General features: G+C 43.5%; 1 protein-coding gene across 1 annotated transcript in view; it reads right to left on the bottom strand.

The window, feature by feature from the left end:
• Positions 1–300: 300 nt before the first annotated feature.
• The window catches only part of cpne9 (copine family member IX), a 142,201-nt gene continuing 123,826 nt past the window's right edge, over positions 301–18,675 (bottom strand). Inside the window, exons 18-21 of the mRNA XM_072449535.1 lie at positions 15,223–15,325; positions 13,046–13,103; positions 4,564–4,637; positions 301–508 (exon numbers count right to left, since the gene is read on the bottom strand). Of these exons, the coding sequence (XP_072305636.1) occupies positions 326–508; positions 4,564–4,637; positions 13,046–13,103; positions 15,223–15,325 (418 nt within the window). The 3' untranslated portion in view covers positions 301–325. The remainder of the gene's footprint in view (positions 509–4,563; positions 4,638–13,045; positions 13,104–15,222; positions 15,326–18,675) is intronic.

Raw genomic sequence — 18,675 nt, 5'->3', positions numbered from 1 at the left:
TAGACAATCAAGAAAGAAAGTTTGCTTCCATTAAAGAAACACAACTTTTGCTCTATTGGTGTCACTGTGTACTGTGAACATACCACTCTCCTTAGGTTTTCTGTACCAAACTGTGCCATATTGACCCCGGCAGTACCATCCCGGTGACAGAAGGGTGAAAAGGTCCATCGGTCGAACAGTTTGTCCTATGTTTTTACAGAGGGTGAAATTCATGGTAGCGCTTCACTCGTCCGCGTCGGCTCAGGTCTGAGGTCCGACACGGAGCGGTGGGGGCTGAGTGCAGGGGACGTGAGCGGGAGGGGCCTGCGGGTGGACGGGGGCGCAGTCACATGTGGGGGTGCAGCTCGGGCATGGGGGGCGTGGACATGGCGGGTCGTGGTTCAACTCCCCGGCTCTTCATGAAGGACAGCAGCTGGTCAGGGATCTCGGCCAGGACGTCTTTAGCCAAACGGGCCATGCTCAGGACCTGGTTTCCCGACCGGTCCACGTAGTCTCTGAAGGGAACAAACTGTAAAAAAACAAACAGCACGGGTTAGATCTGCTAACTGTTTAAAGGTGACATATTGTTTTGTTTTGCCTCCTTTTGCCACCATGGTTCAGACATTTTCACTTTTATAACATGGCTTATACTAGTAGCCTGTGATTGGTTCCAACTCCACCAAAGAAAATCAAATACAAGTTGATTTTTCCTAATATATGTCCACATTGGAGCTGGGAATTACTTGCAGGCATAATTCAATGGAAATAAGCAGTTAAAACCATACTTCGGAACATTAATTCATCATGCAGATAGATATGTTTTATACTGTGGAATATTACACAGGCGGAGGCTCCTTCAAGCCAAGAAAGACGCACATTTGTGGAGTTGCAAGCCCGCTCACATAAAGACACAGGTTTATGTACATTGTGTGTGTAATAAATATGTATTTTTGTTTATTATTTTGGCCAAAAGGTATTTTTAAGTACTATTTTCAGTGTCTGGAGTGCAAAAAAAGACAGTGTCTATGGATTTAAACAGGTTTCTTTTACATGAATTATCATTGATTTTGCAGCATTTAAGCCAAAGGGATCATTTTAAACAAAAACAGGCAACAGATTCAAATTTATTCTTAACGTTGAAGGTTGATTTTCTTTTTTCAAAGCTGTGTGTTCAATATTTAGCATCCGCCTTAGAAGTCTGTACGAGTTAGGTGGCAGTCATTGATCCTCTGCTCCTTGGGTATAAGGAAATCATACATAATGTAAGTTTTTCATCAAATAATGTTTTCTTCTAAAATAAGGCATTTGGTTTTCGTGACACCCAAATCTGAAAAGTTGATTAAGTCAAATTTCTTGCTTCATATTGTTGACATTATTTTTCATGACTTGTTTTCGTATTCGAGTAATCTAGATACTTGAACTTACGAGTAAAAATGTTCGTCCCAATTTTTAAGTGAAAACTTTAATAAACAAAGCTTAGCGCTTCAGAGAGTGTACAATGATCGCAGACTGGAATGATAAAATAATGTGCGGGTGGCATTTGGATCATTAGTCATGAATAGTGCAGCAGAAGGTTTGATTGATTCTTGATAGAACTAACTTCATTTGGCACACTAAAATTTGACTCCTTTGTTCTGTAGCGACCTTCAGATGACCTCTGAGCTTAATCTTGGTGACAGAGATGCCAGACATTAGGCTTTTCGTTGCTAGATAGCTTACCATCCCCTTTTTGGAGATCCACATAACTTTGGAGGCTTTATGATGTCTGCCACAAGCAGATGCTTTGTGTTTTGAAAGGAGGAATAAACTGTTCCTAAAGTTTGAAACTGGATTAAATTGAACTCTCAAAATCCATTCCCTCTCCCAAGACGAAAGCTAAAACTCAGCTAAAAGTCTGTGCTGTTTTATTAAACAAGCATCTGATTGAATTGACTTTATCCACCTGATTAAATTACAGACAAAAATGTAAATATTGTGATTGCTTTAATCTGTGTGATTTGGTCATATGGTGATCAGCACACATTTCATCGGAAAGTTACCAAAATCCAGGGGCTGGCTCAGTTAAAACACAAGCCCCTCCAGTTCCACTCAAATCTTGAAGGAGAAGGAAGGAGAGGGAGTCACAGAGAGAAACACAGAGGGCTACCCTCGCTGATATTGGCTCTTGAAACAAAAAATATTTGAAACAACCAAAGAAGCAGATTTTTTGTCTTTCGCCTTCATAATACTGTGCCCGTCTTTGGACACGATTTTCGCACACAAATTTAAGCAAAGGACCCTCTTTGTATTTTATAGCCAACAACTTTCACTCAGCCTTAATCAGTGATAACCGGACAGACTGACATGTCCTTCAGATCATGACCCCTGCAGAGCTGAACCTCTGGAGGAGGCCGCTCCATCAACGCGGACACAGACCCATCTCGGCTGGAACACAAAGCTCCTGCTTCTGGACGGATATACGCACATGTTTCACAGTTAGACGGATACAACCTCTTGGCCTCAAATCTAGATCACAGTCTAAGCTACTTCTTTCAACTAGGCCTCATTTGCATATTCAATAATCAAAATTCCATCTGCTTAAATGTTTGAATGGTCAATAAATCTTCATAAAGCACAGTTGGTGAAGTTTGTATTTATTCCCAGTCAATGTCACAGTTACCTTCCAATTAACTAACTTTATATTTATGTAATAATGAATTAGGATATTTGATTTGAGAACTGGTAATTGCCTCAACTTGGAAGCTGGTGCCCCACATAACTATTAAAATATACTAAATAACCATACTCTCATACACTCTCATGCCGTGCAGCACGTTTGAAATCTTGATCCAATTCTTTTATCAATATCAACTTTGAATGTCGACTCTTCTGTAAGGGAGGACGTTAAGAACACTACTGCGTTTGAACTAGTAGACATGCTAGAGTTCTAAAATCGCTTATCTCTCTCCCTGAATATGCTCTGTCATGTAGTATAGAGTGAGTAATAAGATAAAAGACTTGAATTTAGATTAAAGTCTTTTATCTTATTACAACAATAGACTCTGTTTCGGGGCCATTTAAATCAACGTGAAGCCGTATACACTTGTAATATACTGGACTTATCTGGACTATTTGCAAACTCCAGCATAATATTAAGTTCAGTCGGATGCTCTCATCTTTGACAAGGCAGTTTGTTTCCTTATTTCTTTAATATGCAATAGAAGATAATGTCTTCTGTTGTTGTTAGATCTGTTTAATCTCCGCTGATGAGGTTTTTGTAAAAAAGCCCCATACTGGTGTTTGATAAAACATGATCTTGTGAGCTAACCCAGGAGCATTTACCCTTGTGTGTAGATATCTTTGATCTCTGACATTTAACCTTTGTGTTGATACAAACTGACCATGCATTTCTCTGATTGGTTAATCCACCTGTCAATCGTACCCATTCAAAATGAGAGAAAAAGTTCTTGATCTGCATTATTGTATCGTACTGTGTTAACGTGTGGGCGTGGCTGACCACACAAAGATCTTACACTTAGATTAAACACTATAACACACTCATAAGCAAACACATATGGAAGCAACATAACTTTGGACAATACAATTGCCTACAAACAGTTTCAAAGGTTAAGTATAACTTACATTACCATTGCTGTTCAACTAATGAGATCATTTTGAGATAAGAAATATAAACGTAAGTGCTGTAAACTGATATTTGGAAAACAATCAAAACATGATGGCAGTATGTTAAGGCGTAAATGTTAATTGTGTGATTTCTGAAAAACCATGTATTTAATAATCTTCATATCTGCTTAGAATGTAACCTTGTCTTTTTGAATAGAAATTATTTATATGTGTCAACATGTTGTGCTTTATATCAAAAAAGCAACAAAAAAAAAACAGAGATCAAACAAAAATACACCAAAAAATATTTGGCCATCTCAGTAAACGCTGACTTGAACTGAACTCTTAATAGCATGTACTAAACTCTAACTACATATTTGATATTTGTGAATATTTCTCTGGCTTCAGATTCATATTGAAGTGGGTGGAGATGAATGATGTTTTCATGATGACTCGACAGCAGTTCAGTCTGATTACTGTCTTTGTGGTGAACAGATAACCAGTCTGTCTGTTCCACTGGGGAAATGTGCCGATCATATGTTCAAATATCAAGGATAGAAATGTTTCATGTTTTTTTTATTAGACATGGAGGTCTTTAAGGGCACAGAATAACAAGGTATAAACTTTTTTCATTGTCCGGCTTTAAGCTATGACTCAAGAGTTCAATCTGTGTTTTAGTTTATCCTACAATGATTTCCCCATGTGGGACAATAAAGGAATATCTTAAATGTTAGTGATTATATGGTGCCATGAGGACAAAGCATTTCTGACCCCACCCACCCTGTTAAAACACAGATAACTGATGTTGAACCTGGCAATTTGGCCTTTGTCTCCTTCAACATAGAACTGTATAAAACAATGTGTCTTTTTATAGGCCAAGCACAGAAGACTTCGCTTATTGTGCCGTGAGCCCCCAGGAGACTGCCACCACACATTGGCGCTGTCAGGATATGTGCAGTTAAACAGAATTATGACGAGTACCTGAACAATATCTCTCTCAGCAAGACGCCCTCTGGAGGATACTCTCACGTCGTCGCCATCCAGTTCCTCCATCGCTGCGGAAAGGAAAGAGAAGTGACTCACTGGGTGAAGCACTGGATGTTCTGTTTTACAGCTCTGAATGAAATCAGAAAGTGCACAGGGACAGGCATTCACGGTGGGAAAAGTCATGTACCAAATCTGTCACGCGCAGAGCAAGCCAATGCAAAATTTCACCCGAGGTCGAGCTGGGTCTAAAAATACCCCTTGACTGGTCACTGGTGGGCTCTGTGTGGTGAATATGTTCAAACATCACACTCCCACTGGAACGGACCCCTCACATGGACTGAATACATCAGTATGGAGTGTGTAAAGAGCTTTGGGATGGAAACATAAAGGGAATAAAGCGGCTCCTTCCTGCAGCTCTTAATCCAAACAGCCAGTGCAGCTCGCTTATTCAAATTAATTCACCAAAACAGATGTTCACATTTAGAGTATTCATTGAAATGCTTTCTAAAGGAAATCCACAAATATTATCCCACAGTATAAAACAAATGAGACTGATTTTGCAGTGTAATTATAATTTGTTATCTAGAGAGGAAATATTGTACATAAGTAGGTTCACAATGTCACATTTTTGTGCTAAAAATATTGTAAGAAACAATATTCACGTTTATTGACACTACTGCTGGGAATAACAGGGTCCCTCACGATTTGATGCGATACATAGCTCACTTTACGATAATATTGCTCATTCTACAACATATCACTATTTTTAAAAGAACCCATTACATTTTAGCAATGTTTTTCTTTGTTATACCACAGTTAAAAAACACACATTTTAATCATCAAAAGTGAGACAGTGAGAGGAGAAGCACTGATCTGAGCCCACAACAATTAAACTCATTCACACAAAACAAGGATTTACTATGGTACACTTTGTTGATCTGGTTGGAATATAATGAGGTTGAAACTGCCTGATGTGAGAAAGTAATCCAAGGGTATGATTTGGTGCACAAGCATTGAACCTCCATTCTGTTGAAGGATCGGCTTTAGTCTTGATTTTAGGTCTACAGATGTTGGATTTTCAGAAAGACAAGATTACTTTTAGTAATCGGCAATTGCAGGGGCCACAACGACTGGATCTCCGGACACAAAAACTGGCCTGGGACATGGAACGTCATCTCGCTGGAGAGAAAGAGCCTGAGCTGGTGCGGTTGGTTGCGCGGTGCCGTCTGGGGACTCCGTTGTTCTACTGGGTGACTTCAACGTCCACGTGGGCAACGACAGTGACATCTGAAGAGGGTGATCAGGAAGAACGGCCTCCCCGATCTGAACACCATGTCCATAACGAACACCATGTTCAGGCACAAGGGTGTCCTGGTGCTGCATGCACTGATGCTGGTCAATGATCGACTGTTGTTCTGTCATCGGACCTTCGGCCACGTGTCTTGGGACAGTCGGGTGATAAGAAGGGCAGAGCTGCCAACCAATCACCGCCTGGTGGTGAGTTGGATCCGCTGGCGGAGGAGGAAACTATACAGACTTGGCAGGCCCAAGCGCATTGTGTGGATTTGTTGGGAATGTCTGGCGGAGCCCTCTGTCAACCCACACTTCAGGGAGAGTATCTCCCAGATCCCGGGGGAGGCTGGGGACATTGAGTCTGGTTGCGCCTCCTGGACGCATCCCTGGGGAGGTGTTCCAGGCATTTCCCACCGGAAAGTAGTCCCGGGGAAGACCCAGGATAGGCTGGAGGGACACGCCCCCGGCATCCGGTCCCTGTGTTTATCCATTTTTTTAAAATCCCCCAATGGTGCCTTACAATGGTGATACGACGACAGTAACCACCACTCTGGGTGACTTTCTTACATATGTTTTCAGCTGGGACTAAAATAGCCTGCAGGCGCTGTCTGTGGATTGCACTACGGTGGAGGTGACATAGTGAGAGGTCTTCACAAACACCACCTGTACTATAGCCCATCTCTGGCCTGTTCCTGCAGACACAAAGTGTCTCAGGCAGAAAGCACTGTCACTGGAACGGGCGGCCGAGCATGACGTGGGGTCAAGGCAACGAGGCAGCGCCACAGAATACTGAGCAGGACCGAGCACTCTCTGAGATGGATAATAAGATCCACCCATTTCCCGTGGTGTATCCCTTTATATATTCACACTGCAAAACTTGAATTCAGAACAGTTTATCATTTTACTATCTCAGACTTTGTCTCATTTTTTGTGTTGGACGACATTGAAACATACTATACTTTTGGAATCTTGTTTTTCTATAGAAACCTAAATGCAGGCGTGTGCATAGTTCTACATTACTCCTACTGTACCTTTGGTCACCTTGCGTTCACCATATTCTAAATGAAGTCACAATCTCCAATAGAGGGCAGGGGCATTAACCTACAACTATATAGGATATTTAACTTTCCTATTTGAAAATCAGGGATGTTTTTTTTTTCATCATGGGTCCAATTTTAAACTATCTGCATTTTAGGAAACTAAGTAATTTGAACCCAAGTTATATTATATTTTCCACTCAATCAGTCAGTAATTCCTCGATAAATCATACTTCTTTCATAGTGTACCAAAGTCTAGGCACCAGTTATCTGTCTCAAGTCCATTTTCCTTTCCTCTGGTTAAACTGCCACATGGCCAGCTTTATAACACTACACAATATCATTACAGCCTGTATTGTTTTGAACTATGTCCTCATAACTCTTAAACTCGAAAAAACATTCACACACTCATTATAAAATCCCCAGGGCACTTCAAGGTATAAAATGAAGACACATAGCCTAGGTCGAACTTGAAACAATGCGTGTGTCTAGAACTAGTACTTTCAGACCTAATTGCCTTTTTCAGAGGCGCACCCACAATTCCGCTATTATCATTGACCCGTTGACCCCTCCATACGACCAAGCTGCAATCTCTACGCTCAATTGCGTAAACCAGCAGAAAACGATGGCCCATCTGTAGGGGCCAAGTCTCTGCAGCTGGTTGGGCAGTAACAAAGGGTGAAAGAGAGAGAAAAAGCATTGATCCGTGGACTGGAAGAGGCCACAGCATTTGACTCCGAGCTCTTCTATCGGCTTGACAACAACAAGCTATTATAATGGGAGTGTGATACTGTAAGTCTTACTGGAACAGTTTAGTTGGAGTTTTGAAGTAGGGAGATACAATTCTCATGTACCGTATTTTCCGAACTATAAGTCACACCGAATTATAAGTCGCATCAGCCAAAAAATGCATAATAAAGAAGAAAAAAACATATTTAAGTCGCACTGGATTATGAAATCCACCACCCGCAGGAGGATCCATAGGGGGCCGGTGCAGAGAGATCTGGGCGGCAGTCGACGGCAGGGGCCTCGGCGACCAGATCTCCGGACACAGAGACTAACTCTGGGGACATGGAATGTCACCTCGCTGGGGGGGAAAGAGCCTGAGCTTGTGCGGGAGGTTGAGCGATACCGACTAGATATAGTCGGCCTCACCTCCACGCACAGTTTGGGCTCTGGAACCCATCTCCTCGAGAGGGGCTGGACGCTCCACTTCTCTGGTGTTGCCCGCGGGGAGAGGCGGCGGGCTGGTGTGGGCTTGCTGATAGCCCCTCAGCTCAGCCGCCACGTGTTGGAGTTTACCCCGGTGAACGAGAGGGTCGCGTCCCTCCGCCTTCGGGTGGGGGACAGGTCTCTCACTGTTGTGGCGGCCTACGGGCCGAACAGCAGTGCAGAGTACCCGGCCTTCTTGGAGTCCTTGGGAGGGGTACTGGACAGTGCACCGACCGGGGACTCCGTTGTTCTACTGGGGGACTTCAACGCCCACGTGGGCAATGACAGTGACACCTGGAGAGGGGTGATCGGGAAGAACGGCTTCCCCGATCTGAACCCGAGCGGTGTTCAGTTATTGGACTTCTGTGCTAGCCACGGATTGTCCATAACGAACACCATGTTCAAGCACAAGGGTGTTCATCAGTGCACGTGGCACCAGGACACCCTAGGCCGGAGGTCAATGATCGACTTAGTTGTCGTGTCATCAGACCTCCGGCCGCGTGTCTTGGACACTCGGGTGAAGAGAGGGGCAGAGTTGTCAACCGATCACCACCTGGTGGTGAGTTGGATCCGCTGGCGGAGGAGGAAGCCGGACAGACTTGGCAGACCCAAGCGCATTGTGAGGGTCTGTTGGGAACGTCTAGTGGAGCCCTCTGTCAGTAGGGTATTCAACTCGCACCTCCGGGAGAGCTTCTCCCATGTCCCGGGGGAGGCTGGGGACATTGAGTCCGAGTGGACCATGTTCTCCGCCTCCATTGTTGATGCGGCTGCTCGGAGCTGTGGTCGCAAGGTCTCCGGTGCCTGTCGTGGCGGCAACCCCCGAACCCGGTGGTGGACACCGGAAGTAAGGGATGCCGTCAGACTAAAGAAGGAGGCCTATCAGGCCACTCTGGCTTGTAGGTCTCCGGAGGTCATCGACGGGTATCGGCAGGCCAAGCGAGCCGCGGCTCGTGCTGTCGCAGAGGCAAAAACCCGGGCCTGGGAGGAGTTCGGGGAGGCCATGGAGGAGGACTATCGGTCGGCACCAAAGAAATTCTGGCAAACCGTCCGGCGCCTCAGGAAGGGGAAGCAGTGTCTCACAAACACCGTTTACGGTGCGGGTGGAGGCCTGCTGACCTCGACTGGGGATGTCGTCGGACGGTGGAAGGAATACTTTGAGGATCTCCTTAATCCCTCAGTCACGTCTTCTGAAGAGGAAGTAGAGACCGGGGACTCGGAGGCTGGCTCATCCATCACCCAAGCTGAAGTCACTGAGGTTGTCCGCAAACTCCTCGGTGGCAGGGCTCCGGGGGTGGATGAGATCCGCCCTGAGTACCTAAAGTATCTGGATGTTGTAGGACTGTCTTGGTTGACACGTCTCTGCAACATCGCGTGGCGTTCGGGGACCGTGCCTCTGGACTGGCAGACCGGGGTGGTGGTCCCTCTGTTCAAGAAGGGGGACCGGAGGGTGTGTTCCAACTACAGAGGGATCACACTCCTCAGCCTCCCGGGTAAGGTCTATTCCAAGGTACTGGAGAGGAGAATCCGACCGATAGTCGAACCTCGGATTCAGGAGGAGCAGAGTGGTTTTCGTCCCGGTCGTGGAACACTGGACCAGCTCTATACCCTCCATCGGGTGCTCGAGGGTTCATGGGAGTTTGCCCAACCAGTCCACATGTGCTTTGTGGATCTGGAGAAGGCTTTTGACCGTGTCCCTCGGGGTGTCCTTTGGGGGGTGCTCCGGGAGTACGGGGTCCGGGGCCCTTTGCTCAGGGCTGTCCGGTCCCTGTATGACGGAGCAGGAGCTGTGTTCGCATTGCCGGCAGTAAGTCAGACCTGTTCCCAGTGCATGTTGGACTCCGCCAGGGCTGCCCTGTGTCACCGGTTCTGTTCATAATTTTTATGGACAGAATTTCTAGGCGCAGTCAGGGGTCGGAGGGGGTCCGGTTTGGGGACCACAGGATCTCATCTCTGCTGTTTGCAGACGATGTTGTCCTGATGGCTCCATCAAACCCGGACCTGCAACATGCACTGGGACGGTTTGCAGCCGAGTGTGAAGCGGCTGGGATGAGAATCAGCACCTCCAAATCCGAGGCCATGGTTCTCGACCGGAAAAAGGTGGCTTGCCCTCTCCAGGTGGGTGGGGTGTCCTTGCCCCAAGTGGAGGAGTTCAAGTATCTCGGGGTCTTGTTCACGAGTGAGGGAAGGATGGAGCGTGAGATCGACAGGCGGATCGGTGCAGCGGCTGCAGTGATGCAGTCGCTGCATCGGACCGTTGTGGTAAAGAGGGAGCTGAGCCGAAAGGCAAAGCTCTCTATTTACCGGTCGGTCTACGTTCCTACCCTCACCTATGGTCATGAGCTTTGGGTAGTGACCGAAAGAACAAGATCGCGGATACAAGCGGTCGAAATGAGTTTCCTCCGCCGGGTGGCTGGGCGCTCCCTTAGAGATAAGGTGAGGAGCTCGGCCACACGGGGGGAGCTCGGAGTAGAGCCGCTGCTCCTCCACGTCGAGAGGAGCCAGCTGAGGTGGCTCGGGCATCTGTTCCGGATGCCTCCTGGGCGCCTCCCTCGGGAGGTGTTTCAGGCATGTCCCACCGGGAAGAGGCCCCGGGGAAGACCCAGGACACGCTGGAGAGACTATGTCTCTCGGCTGGCCTGGGAACGCCTCGGGATCCCCCCGGAGGAGTTAGAGGAAGTGTCTGGGGAGAAGGAAGTCTGGGAGTCCCTGCTCAGACTGCTGCCCCCGCGACCCGGCCCCGGATAAAGCGGCAGAAGATGGATGGATGGATGGATGGATTATGAAATGCGGTTGCAAGTGTGAAAATAACAAATAATATCACATCGCTCCGGAGTATAAGTATAAATATAAGTATAAGTCGCACCCCGGCCAAAACTATGAAAAATAAGGTGCGACTTATAGTCCGGAAAATACAGTATTAATGAAGATAAGTTTGGTATCTTAACTTCGGGAGCAGGACCAGACCCCTTTTACACCCCTTCCTGCGGCTACACTATTCAAGCATCCAGGTCACACAGATTAGTGTTGTGACTTCGTGCCCCTCCCTCTATGAATTAGAAGAAGGGGGTAGCGAGGCCCGGGAGCCTACAGCCCTCATCACCAGAAGCCCCAAAACGGCATTTACTTTTGTACATTTGTGTTATTCATGTTTCCTGTGCGCCAATAAACACTTTGTGTCGTAGCTGGGGTTGTGGTCCTTGCTAGTGAAATTGGGGAAAAATTGCAGCTCTGTTCAACTCAATACATTTCCAGGTTGGAAAATATAACGTTTTGTGTGTGTGTGTGTGTGTGTTGTTTTCACAAATAATTAATGTTAATGCTGGGCTACCTTATTTTAGAAACCATGAAAGAAGGAAGTAGATATTTAAATCTGTCAAATTATTTCCTAGCACTTATCACTAGAATCCACATTTATTTTTCTGTCTTCTAGCACAACGTTAGAACAGCTTTAGACAGAGAAGTGAAACAAGGTGGACCACCAAAGGATAGCCAATCAGCTCTCATCCCAAAGTGTTATAAGTGACATACGGCTCTTTCATACAACTTTGCATCGATAGAATAATCTAAGAATACAGATGATTTGTTCCTTCATCACAAACTTACCTGGAGCTTTATTAACGCTTGTTTGATGAATCCTGTTTAGAAAGTCTTCTACCGTCAAAAACACTCAGAATTCATTCAGATTCATTGTGTGACGTTTTCTCGATCTGTGAGGTTCTGGGCTGTTTTTAGGTCCATAATTTATTGCCGTTTTTGTGCATTTCTCCCATCTAGTACAACTGTGTGGCTTCCTAGCGTCTCAGGGAAAACTTTCCAGTTGTTTATTATTGACCTGTGTAATTGTGTCTGCAGATGGTTGAGAAAACTCAGTTAGTGCAGTAGGAAAAAACCGAGATACAGATGTTAATTTTGTTTTTCATAAACAATTTTTTTTTTGTTCTAAAACATGAGCTGCCAAAGTAAAGGAGCTAATCAGGAGCATGTTTAACGTCTTATAACAAATAATGCATGATATTTGTCCTTTAAAACTACGCAGCTAAAGTTTATTTATGTGGGTAAAAAAAACATCAGCTTAATGGTTGATATGATACACTTTCTGTTCCCAAAAAAATTGACCACTTGGGTTCAACTAAGAAAATACAGTAGGTCTGAGCCTCCTACTGGATAACTGCTGCATCAGCGATGAGCTCTCAGCTGCAACACGATATTTAAACCCCTTTGATTTGTTTTTTAGATAAACTTTTACCTATCACAAAATTCAAAAGATTCAAGTGTTATAAGTTCTCCCATTATACAAAAGTAAACTCAAACTCTACACAGAAAGGCCCCGCGCTACCCGAGAATCAATCCCAGGACCTTCTTACAGTGAACCAAGAGCACTTTTATTCTGATCCTCATTAAGTAGTTGGTATAATCTGAATTGTATAGTCATAAGGAATGCCATTGAACAGAGCTTTATTACATATAATTACGCAGCATCACTAAACATGCAATGTCTAGTCTTCTATATCAAACACATGAATCCTGCAAAGCTATATCATGTCTTTTATTCATAAAGGTTAGGTTAATCATCGTTAAACTTCTTTCTTGAATGTAAAACGTCAAAAATATCCCACGAAAAATCTTAACACGTATCAGCCAAACACTGCATAAAAAGTTAGCCACTAATTATATACAATTAGAGAGACATTCACACAAATGTCTCGTGGATAAAATTCCTACTGTGATGACATTTTACATTTGAAAGGTCAACATCTCAGTAAGATCTGCAGAATTCACTAAAACAATTCATTCTGTCCAGATACAGTGCAGGAATAATAGAGTCAAGTGTTTGTACTGAAAGAGCATGAAATGAAGTGAACCTGCAGCTGGGTTATGCTGGACACAGGGGTTATTATATAGAATAATCAGGAACAAATGAAATATAACCTTACCGTCGAACTCAGCAGGACCAACTCCAACAATAATAATGGACAGGGGAAGTGAGGAGGCCTGAAGAAACATGAAAATATATTATGTGTAGCACAGAACAAGGTATAGATATGTGATGTATTTTCTTAGTTTATTTAACAGGAAAACAGGACTGCAACTGAAGCTTTTTCTACAATGGAACATGCCTGGACGAATGAGGATTACACCGACATATTAACAGGAAAAACTATCTATAGTAATTTTTCTCCTTTTTTGTAAAATAGTTTATAGCTTATTTATTTTGGATCATTAAAGTTAAAAAAGTGCATATGACAATTTTCTATATTTGGCTGTATTTGTTGGAATAATATCTGTTGCAAATATACATTATAATTTCACACCAATCAAGTCAAAGTTTGAAAAGAAAAGTTTGAAAATATGTTGAAAATTACATTCCACCCAAACGTTTAGCACAATTTACATGCAAGAAACACTTAAACAACAAAATAAAGATGCTCTTATCAATGTTTTATGGTTTTGGCTCATTGTACAACATGGTTGTATGATAGAATTAGATAGTGCCTTTGTTTATTAGCGCGACGGATCGCATCGCATCTCTCGTCTCCCATAGATTTCTGTCTCTTCTGAGCAGCTCGAACAGTCTTTCTGTTTTAATTTTGTCCCGTACACTGAGGGAACTATATTATGATAGATCCATGGGCTTAGACACAGGGAAACGTGCTGCTGTCATGGGGACAAGCCGCACGCGGCTGCAGGTGAGCAATAGATGCATCCTATGATTGATACGTGGCAGGACTAATCGGCAGTCCACGCCACGAGGAAATGAGACTCAGATTTGGGTCAGAAAATCGTCCATTCCACCTTTAAGGTTCAACCTTCCTGTTGTTTATAATGGAATCTTGAATCCCTGGAGATTGCCTGGTGGGCAGGGCCTACCCCCTGTCCTCATTCGCAGATTGAGAATGACAAAACTTATCTTTTTTCAAAAAAACAGTCCAGATGACTACAACTGAATATTTTTCTTCAACAATATAATATCTCATCACCTTCGAGCAACAATGTATGAATTGAAAACATTCATCGACATTCAAAAATGTTTTCATGAACCGTGACTCAATGTCTTTAGATTATGAAACCATCTTTTGACAGTTATTAATTATGAATAGTTTGGTATGTTAACTATACTAAAGTAGTAGTAGTTCAGTAGTTCTGAATATAATTATAAATCCATAGTCTTGAGTGTAGTGCTCCCTGGAGGCTCATAGAGCAAGTCTTGATTTACCATCAATGCCACACAATCACTTTTGTGTTCACATTTCTGAGAACCATGTCTTGTCTGTGTGAGGATTAAATATCTCTTCACATCATCCTTCATTCAGAGCAGAACACCTGTAACAGACCAAGGTGAGACTGTGGGAGACAAAGTGAATCTGTTTGTAATATGCTCCTAACTAATGAATTAATCAAGACTGGCAAGACAGATTCTTCAGAACAATTGCAGCGTGGATTAAATTATGGCTGTTAAAGTGTAACAAAGGACACCAGAGTGGGCAATTTTGTACATTGTGATCTAGTAATACATTTATGCCATTGTAATTGTTAAATTGGTCGTTGAGAGCTTTTTGTTAGTAAACTCAAACATGCTTTCTACTCTTCCCTATACACTCCTCCTATTGGTCAGCCTCAGTCATGCTTTGAGCGAGTGACAGGAGGATGTAACCATTCAGTAAAGTTTGAACTTTCAGAAGATGTGAAGGAAAAGTTAAAGGAAGAGTTATCTGGACCCTAGCCTTTTTGTGTTAAATGTCAACCAATAAAAGTGTGTCAATCAATATGAGGAGGAATTAATATTATGTATTTATTTATTTAAATTTTGCTCAGACCTAGAAGATTCATGAATTACATATATATATATATTTTTACAATTTAGGACTTTTCAAAATGGTTGATTTTACCAACAGAAAGTTAGAAAATCAAACAATTAAACAGTCATTTGTCAATAATACAGAAGCAGATTGACCAACGTTTACAGGAATTAGTCAAATGGATAACTGTCCCAGAGCATCCCTTGTTCTTAGGCTTAGACACTCCTTCTTGGCAAGGAAAACATTTCATGCTAATGTTTTGCCATGTTTCACAACCCCGAAGTATGTCTTTGATCGTGAATGGGCAAACTCACGTTGACCACGGCCTCTTTGGTCTGAACCATGTCCGAGATGACTCCGTCAGTTATCATCAGGAGGACAAAGTACTGTGAGCCGTCTGTGATCTCTGCTGCACAGCTGGAGCACAAGAACAAGAACACCAGCGCAGGTTATAGCAGAGGAGAACATCTGGAGCGAGGGTTGTAGAAGAGACGGCACATGGTCACCTGACTCTGCTCTCACATAAGCATAATCAACCGGGCAGCGCAGGAGAGAGGAACATTATCACAAAATCAAACACCCGGAAGTATAAGGGGCAACAGGAATGAATAAAAATACATAAAAAGTAAGTGTTATGCTAAATAATCGGATTGAAACGATACATTGTGCTTTTTTCATTTTCTTAGTAGTTTTTCATTCAGTGTAAATAGCAACATTGATCCAAAACAGGTTCATAATAAAACTAGGTCCATTGACTTCCTGTACATCCAGCCATGGTATGTTTCATGTTAAAGTCTCAATCAAAGTATGTGAGCTGATCATAGCAAAAACACCTCTTTCTGCTGCCATACTGAGGAGTGAAGCAGTTTAAATCAGGCCAAAACAGTAGCTGCTAGCTTTGATGTTGGTTAGCAGTGTAGTAATACAAGTTCCTGCTTCCGAAGAGTGCACACGCTTTTTTGCTCGCTCCGCTTGCTATCGCTGCTTTCCTTATTTATTTTGATTTTTAATCAGTTTTTGTCTTCCAAACATTTTTGCTTTAGACATTTTCTAAAGTAAACCAAGGATTTTAAGAACATTTTTCCAGTTTTAACGACATATCTGACGCCAGCAACATGTCCGGGAGAAGAAGGGAGAAAGACTGTGAACGCTGTCGGAAATATCAACAAGAAATTAATGAGCTGAAAACACGGATATTTGTTTTGGAATCTGAAAAAGTTCTTCACGATACCATTCCTGTGTCAACCGATGGTAAGAAGAGCACACTTGTTACAAGAAAAACTGCTACTTTCAACCAAAACCGCAGTGACTCTGTGTCGTTTCCAAAACTGTCTAAAAAACAGAAAGACCAGGCTGTTTCTTGGAACAAACTTGGGGCAAAGCCTAAACAATACAAAGATAACGTGAAGTCACCTAAAATACAGCTCACAAATAGATTTTTACCACTTTCAGAGATGGAATTAAATGAAAAAAGGAAAGATGACGTGGCCAAAATACAGCGAGGAGGATCTGTGCCAGGAGCCAAGGTCACACAGATTGTTTTTGGGTGGGGACGGCGTGATAAGTCACGTGACACATGAAAAGATAAACACACATTCTTTTCCAAGCGCCACTGTTTCTGAGATAACGTCACTCCTTCCAAATATTATGGCTAAGCATGGAGGAGCTTAACAGCTGATTGTGCACGTGGGTGCAGTGGACATGCGGCGGGAACAGACTGAAGTTTTGAAAAAAGACTTCTTGAAGTTATTCGACGTGCTTGATAAAATGGAAATCAAAACATTCATAAGTGGACCTCTTCCAAACATCGACAGGAGGATAAACAAGTTTAGCCGGCTTCTTCAGCTGAACACATGGCTGTCCAAAGAGTGTTCCCCGAGAGGACTACACTACATTGAGAACTTCTATCTATTCTGGAAACGAGAGGACCTGTTTAAGAGAAATGGCCCCCACCTATGCAGAGGTGGAGTGAGGGTGCTGACAGAGAACCTGCTCCACGCTCTGAGGCATTGGACTGGGCAGGGTCCTGAGCAGATAGAGAAGAGAGGAATGAGAGAAGAATTCCTGCTCCATCAGCCAGCGACCGAGCCAATGTTTCAACATCAAAAGCACCACAACCTCAGCCTCCACCAAAGGATTCATCAGCAGCTGCTCCACCACCACCAGCAAAGGATTCAGCTCCAGCTGCCCCACATTCACCTCCACCGCCTCCAGCAAAGGAACAGTCTTCAAAGGCCTTGGACCCATCTGTGATAAGCCCATCAACATCCCTGTCATTGCCCCTGCCTTCACACCTGCCCTGGGTTCCCCCTGCAACATCTACTCCCACTAAAGATTCATCATTCTTCTCATCTCCACTCTCACCCATGGGCCTTCCCAGCCATTTTGAAAGTCTGATCAAATCAGGCATTAAGATGGCTCCACTCATGCCCAATATAGCAAGGGCTATGTCAATACTTATCAACTCTTCCCTGCACAAGCCGACTACACCTACAAAAGCCCCACCACCCATCCAACCTCGCCTTTCACCTGGTATCTCCCATAGCTAGGATGCACTGGGTCTCAGCGTTGCTGGGACTTATTGTCACATTAAAAATCAAACCAACCCGGGACCCTATGTAAAAAGAGCCCCCCCTAGTGCTATTTCTGTAGTCACATCATCACACAGATGGAAAAACAAAATGCGAGTCAGGCCCAATCTGAGAAATGTGATTCATATTCCCTGTGAAAAGATAAAGCCCAGTCCCACTGAAACTAGTCTGAAACTTGCTGTGCTAAATGTCAGATCCTTATGTAACAAATCTCTCTTAATTAATAATTTTATTTCTTCTTATAATCTTGATTTTATGTTTTTAACTGAAACATGGCTTGACAAAAACACAGGAAATGTAGTTCTGATAGAATCTGCTCCACCCAACTTTAAGTTTGAATCTGAAACACGAGAAAACAAAAAAGGGGGTGGAGTCTGTGCTGTCTTTACAGATGAAATAATTACTCGCAGGTTGTCTTTTGGGGTGTTTTCATCATTTGAGTATGTATCCTTTAAAATGGAGCTAAAACGGTCTCCATCCATTCTCTTCATTGTTTTATACAAGCCTCCCCAGCACTGCCAAAGTTTTATTGATGATTTTACTGAGATGCTTTCAGTCATATGCACAGACTTTGATGGTTTGGTCATTACAGGTGATTTCAATGTGCATGTTGATAATATTTGTGACAGAAACGCTAAAGAGCTTGATGCTGTCCTTGAAACTTTCAGTCTTACTCAGCATGTGAGAGGCCCCACCCACAGCAAAGGACACACTCTAGATCTCATAATTACAAAGGGGGTAAATATTTCAAATGTTAATGTGATCGATGTTGCTCTGTCTGATCTTTTCTGTGTCTTCTTTGACCTGTCTGTTTCTCCCAAACCACCGGTTGGTCCTGCAGTTGTTCAGAGGAGACACATAAGTGATGGCACAGGTGCACTGTTTATGGAAATGATAAACTTTGAAAATGTCTCATGTTCTAATGTAAATGATTTGTTGAACTCTGTTACATCTAGTGTTTTGAATGTTCTGGACACCATCGCCCCTATAAAGACTAAAATGGTTAAAAATAAGCAGAAGGCGCCGTGGAGAAATGATGATTCGGCCAGGGCACAGAAAAGGGAGTGCCGCAGGGCCGAACGGAAATGGCGCAAGTCAAAGCTCCAGGTTCAAAAAGAGATTTACAAAGAGAAGCTGAACATGTACAACCTAATCTTATGTAGAACTAGGGAAAGA

The sequence above is a fragment of the Eucyclogobius newberryi genome, unplaced genomic scaffold (genome assembly GCF_026437365.1).
Source record: "Eucyclogobius newberryi isolate DKJ021-1_F unplaced genomic scaffold, fEucNew1.0.hap1 SCAF_17, whole genome shotgun sequence".
In the NCBI taxonomy this organism is placed as follows: domain Eukaryota; kingdom Metazoa; phylum Chordata; class Actinopteri; order Gobiiformes; family Gobiidae; genus Eucyclogobius; species Eucyclogobius newberryi.
The sequence above is the reverse complement of the archived record's forward strand: the minus strand, read 5'-3'. Positions and strand labels throughout refer to the sequence as shown.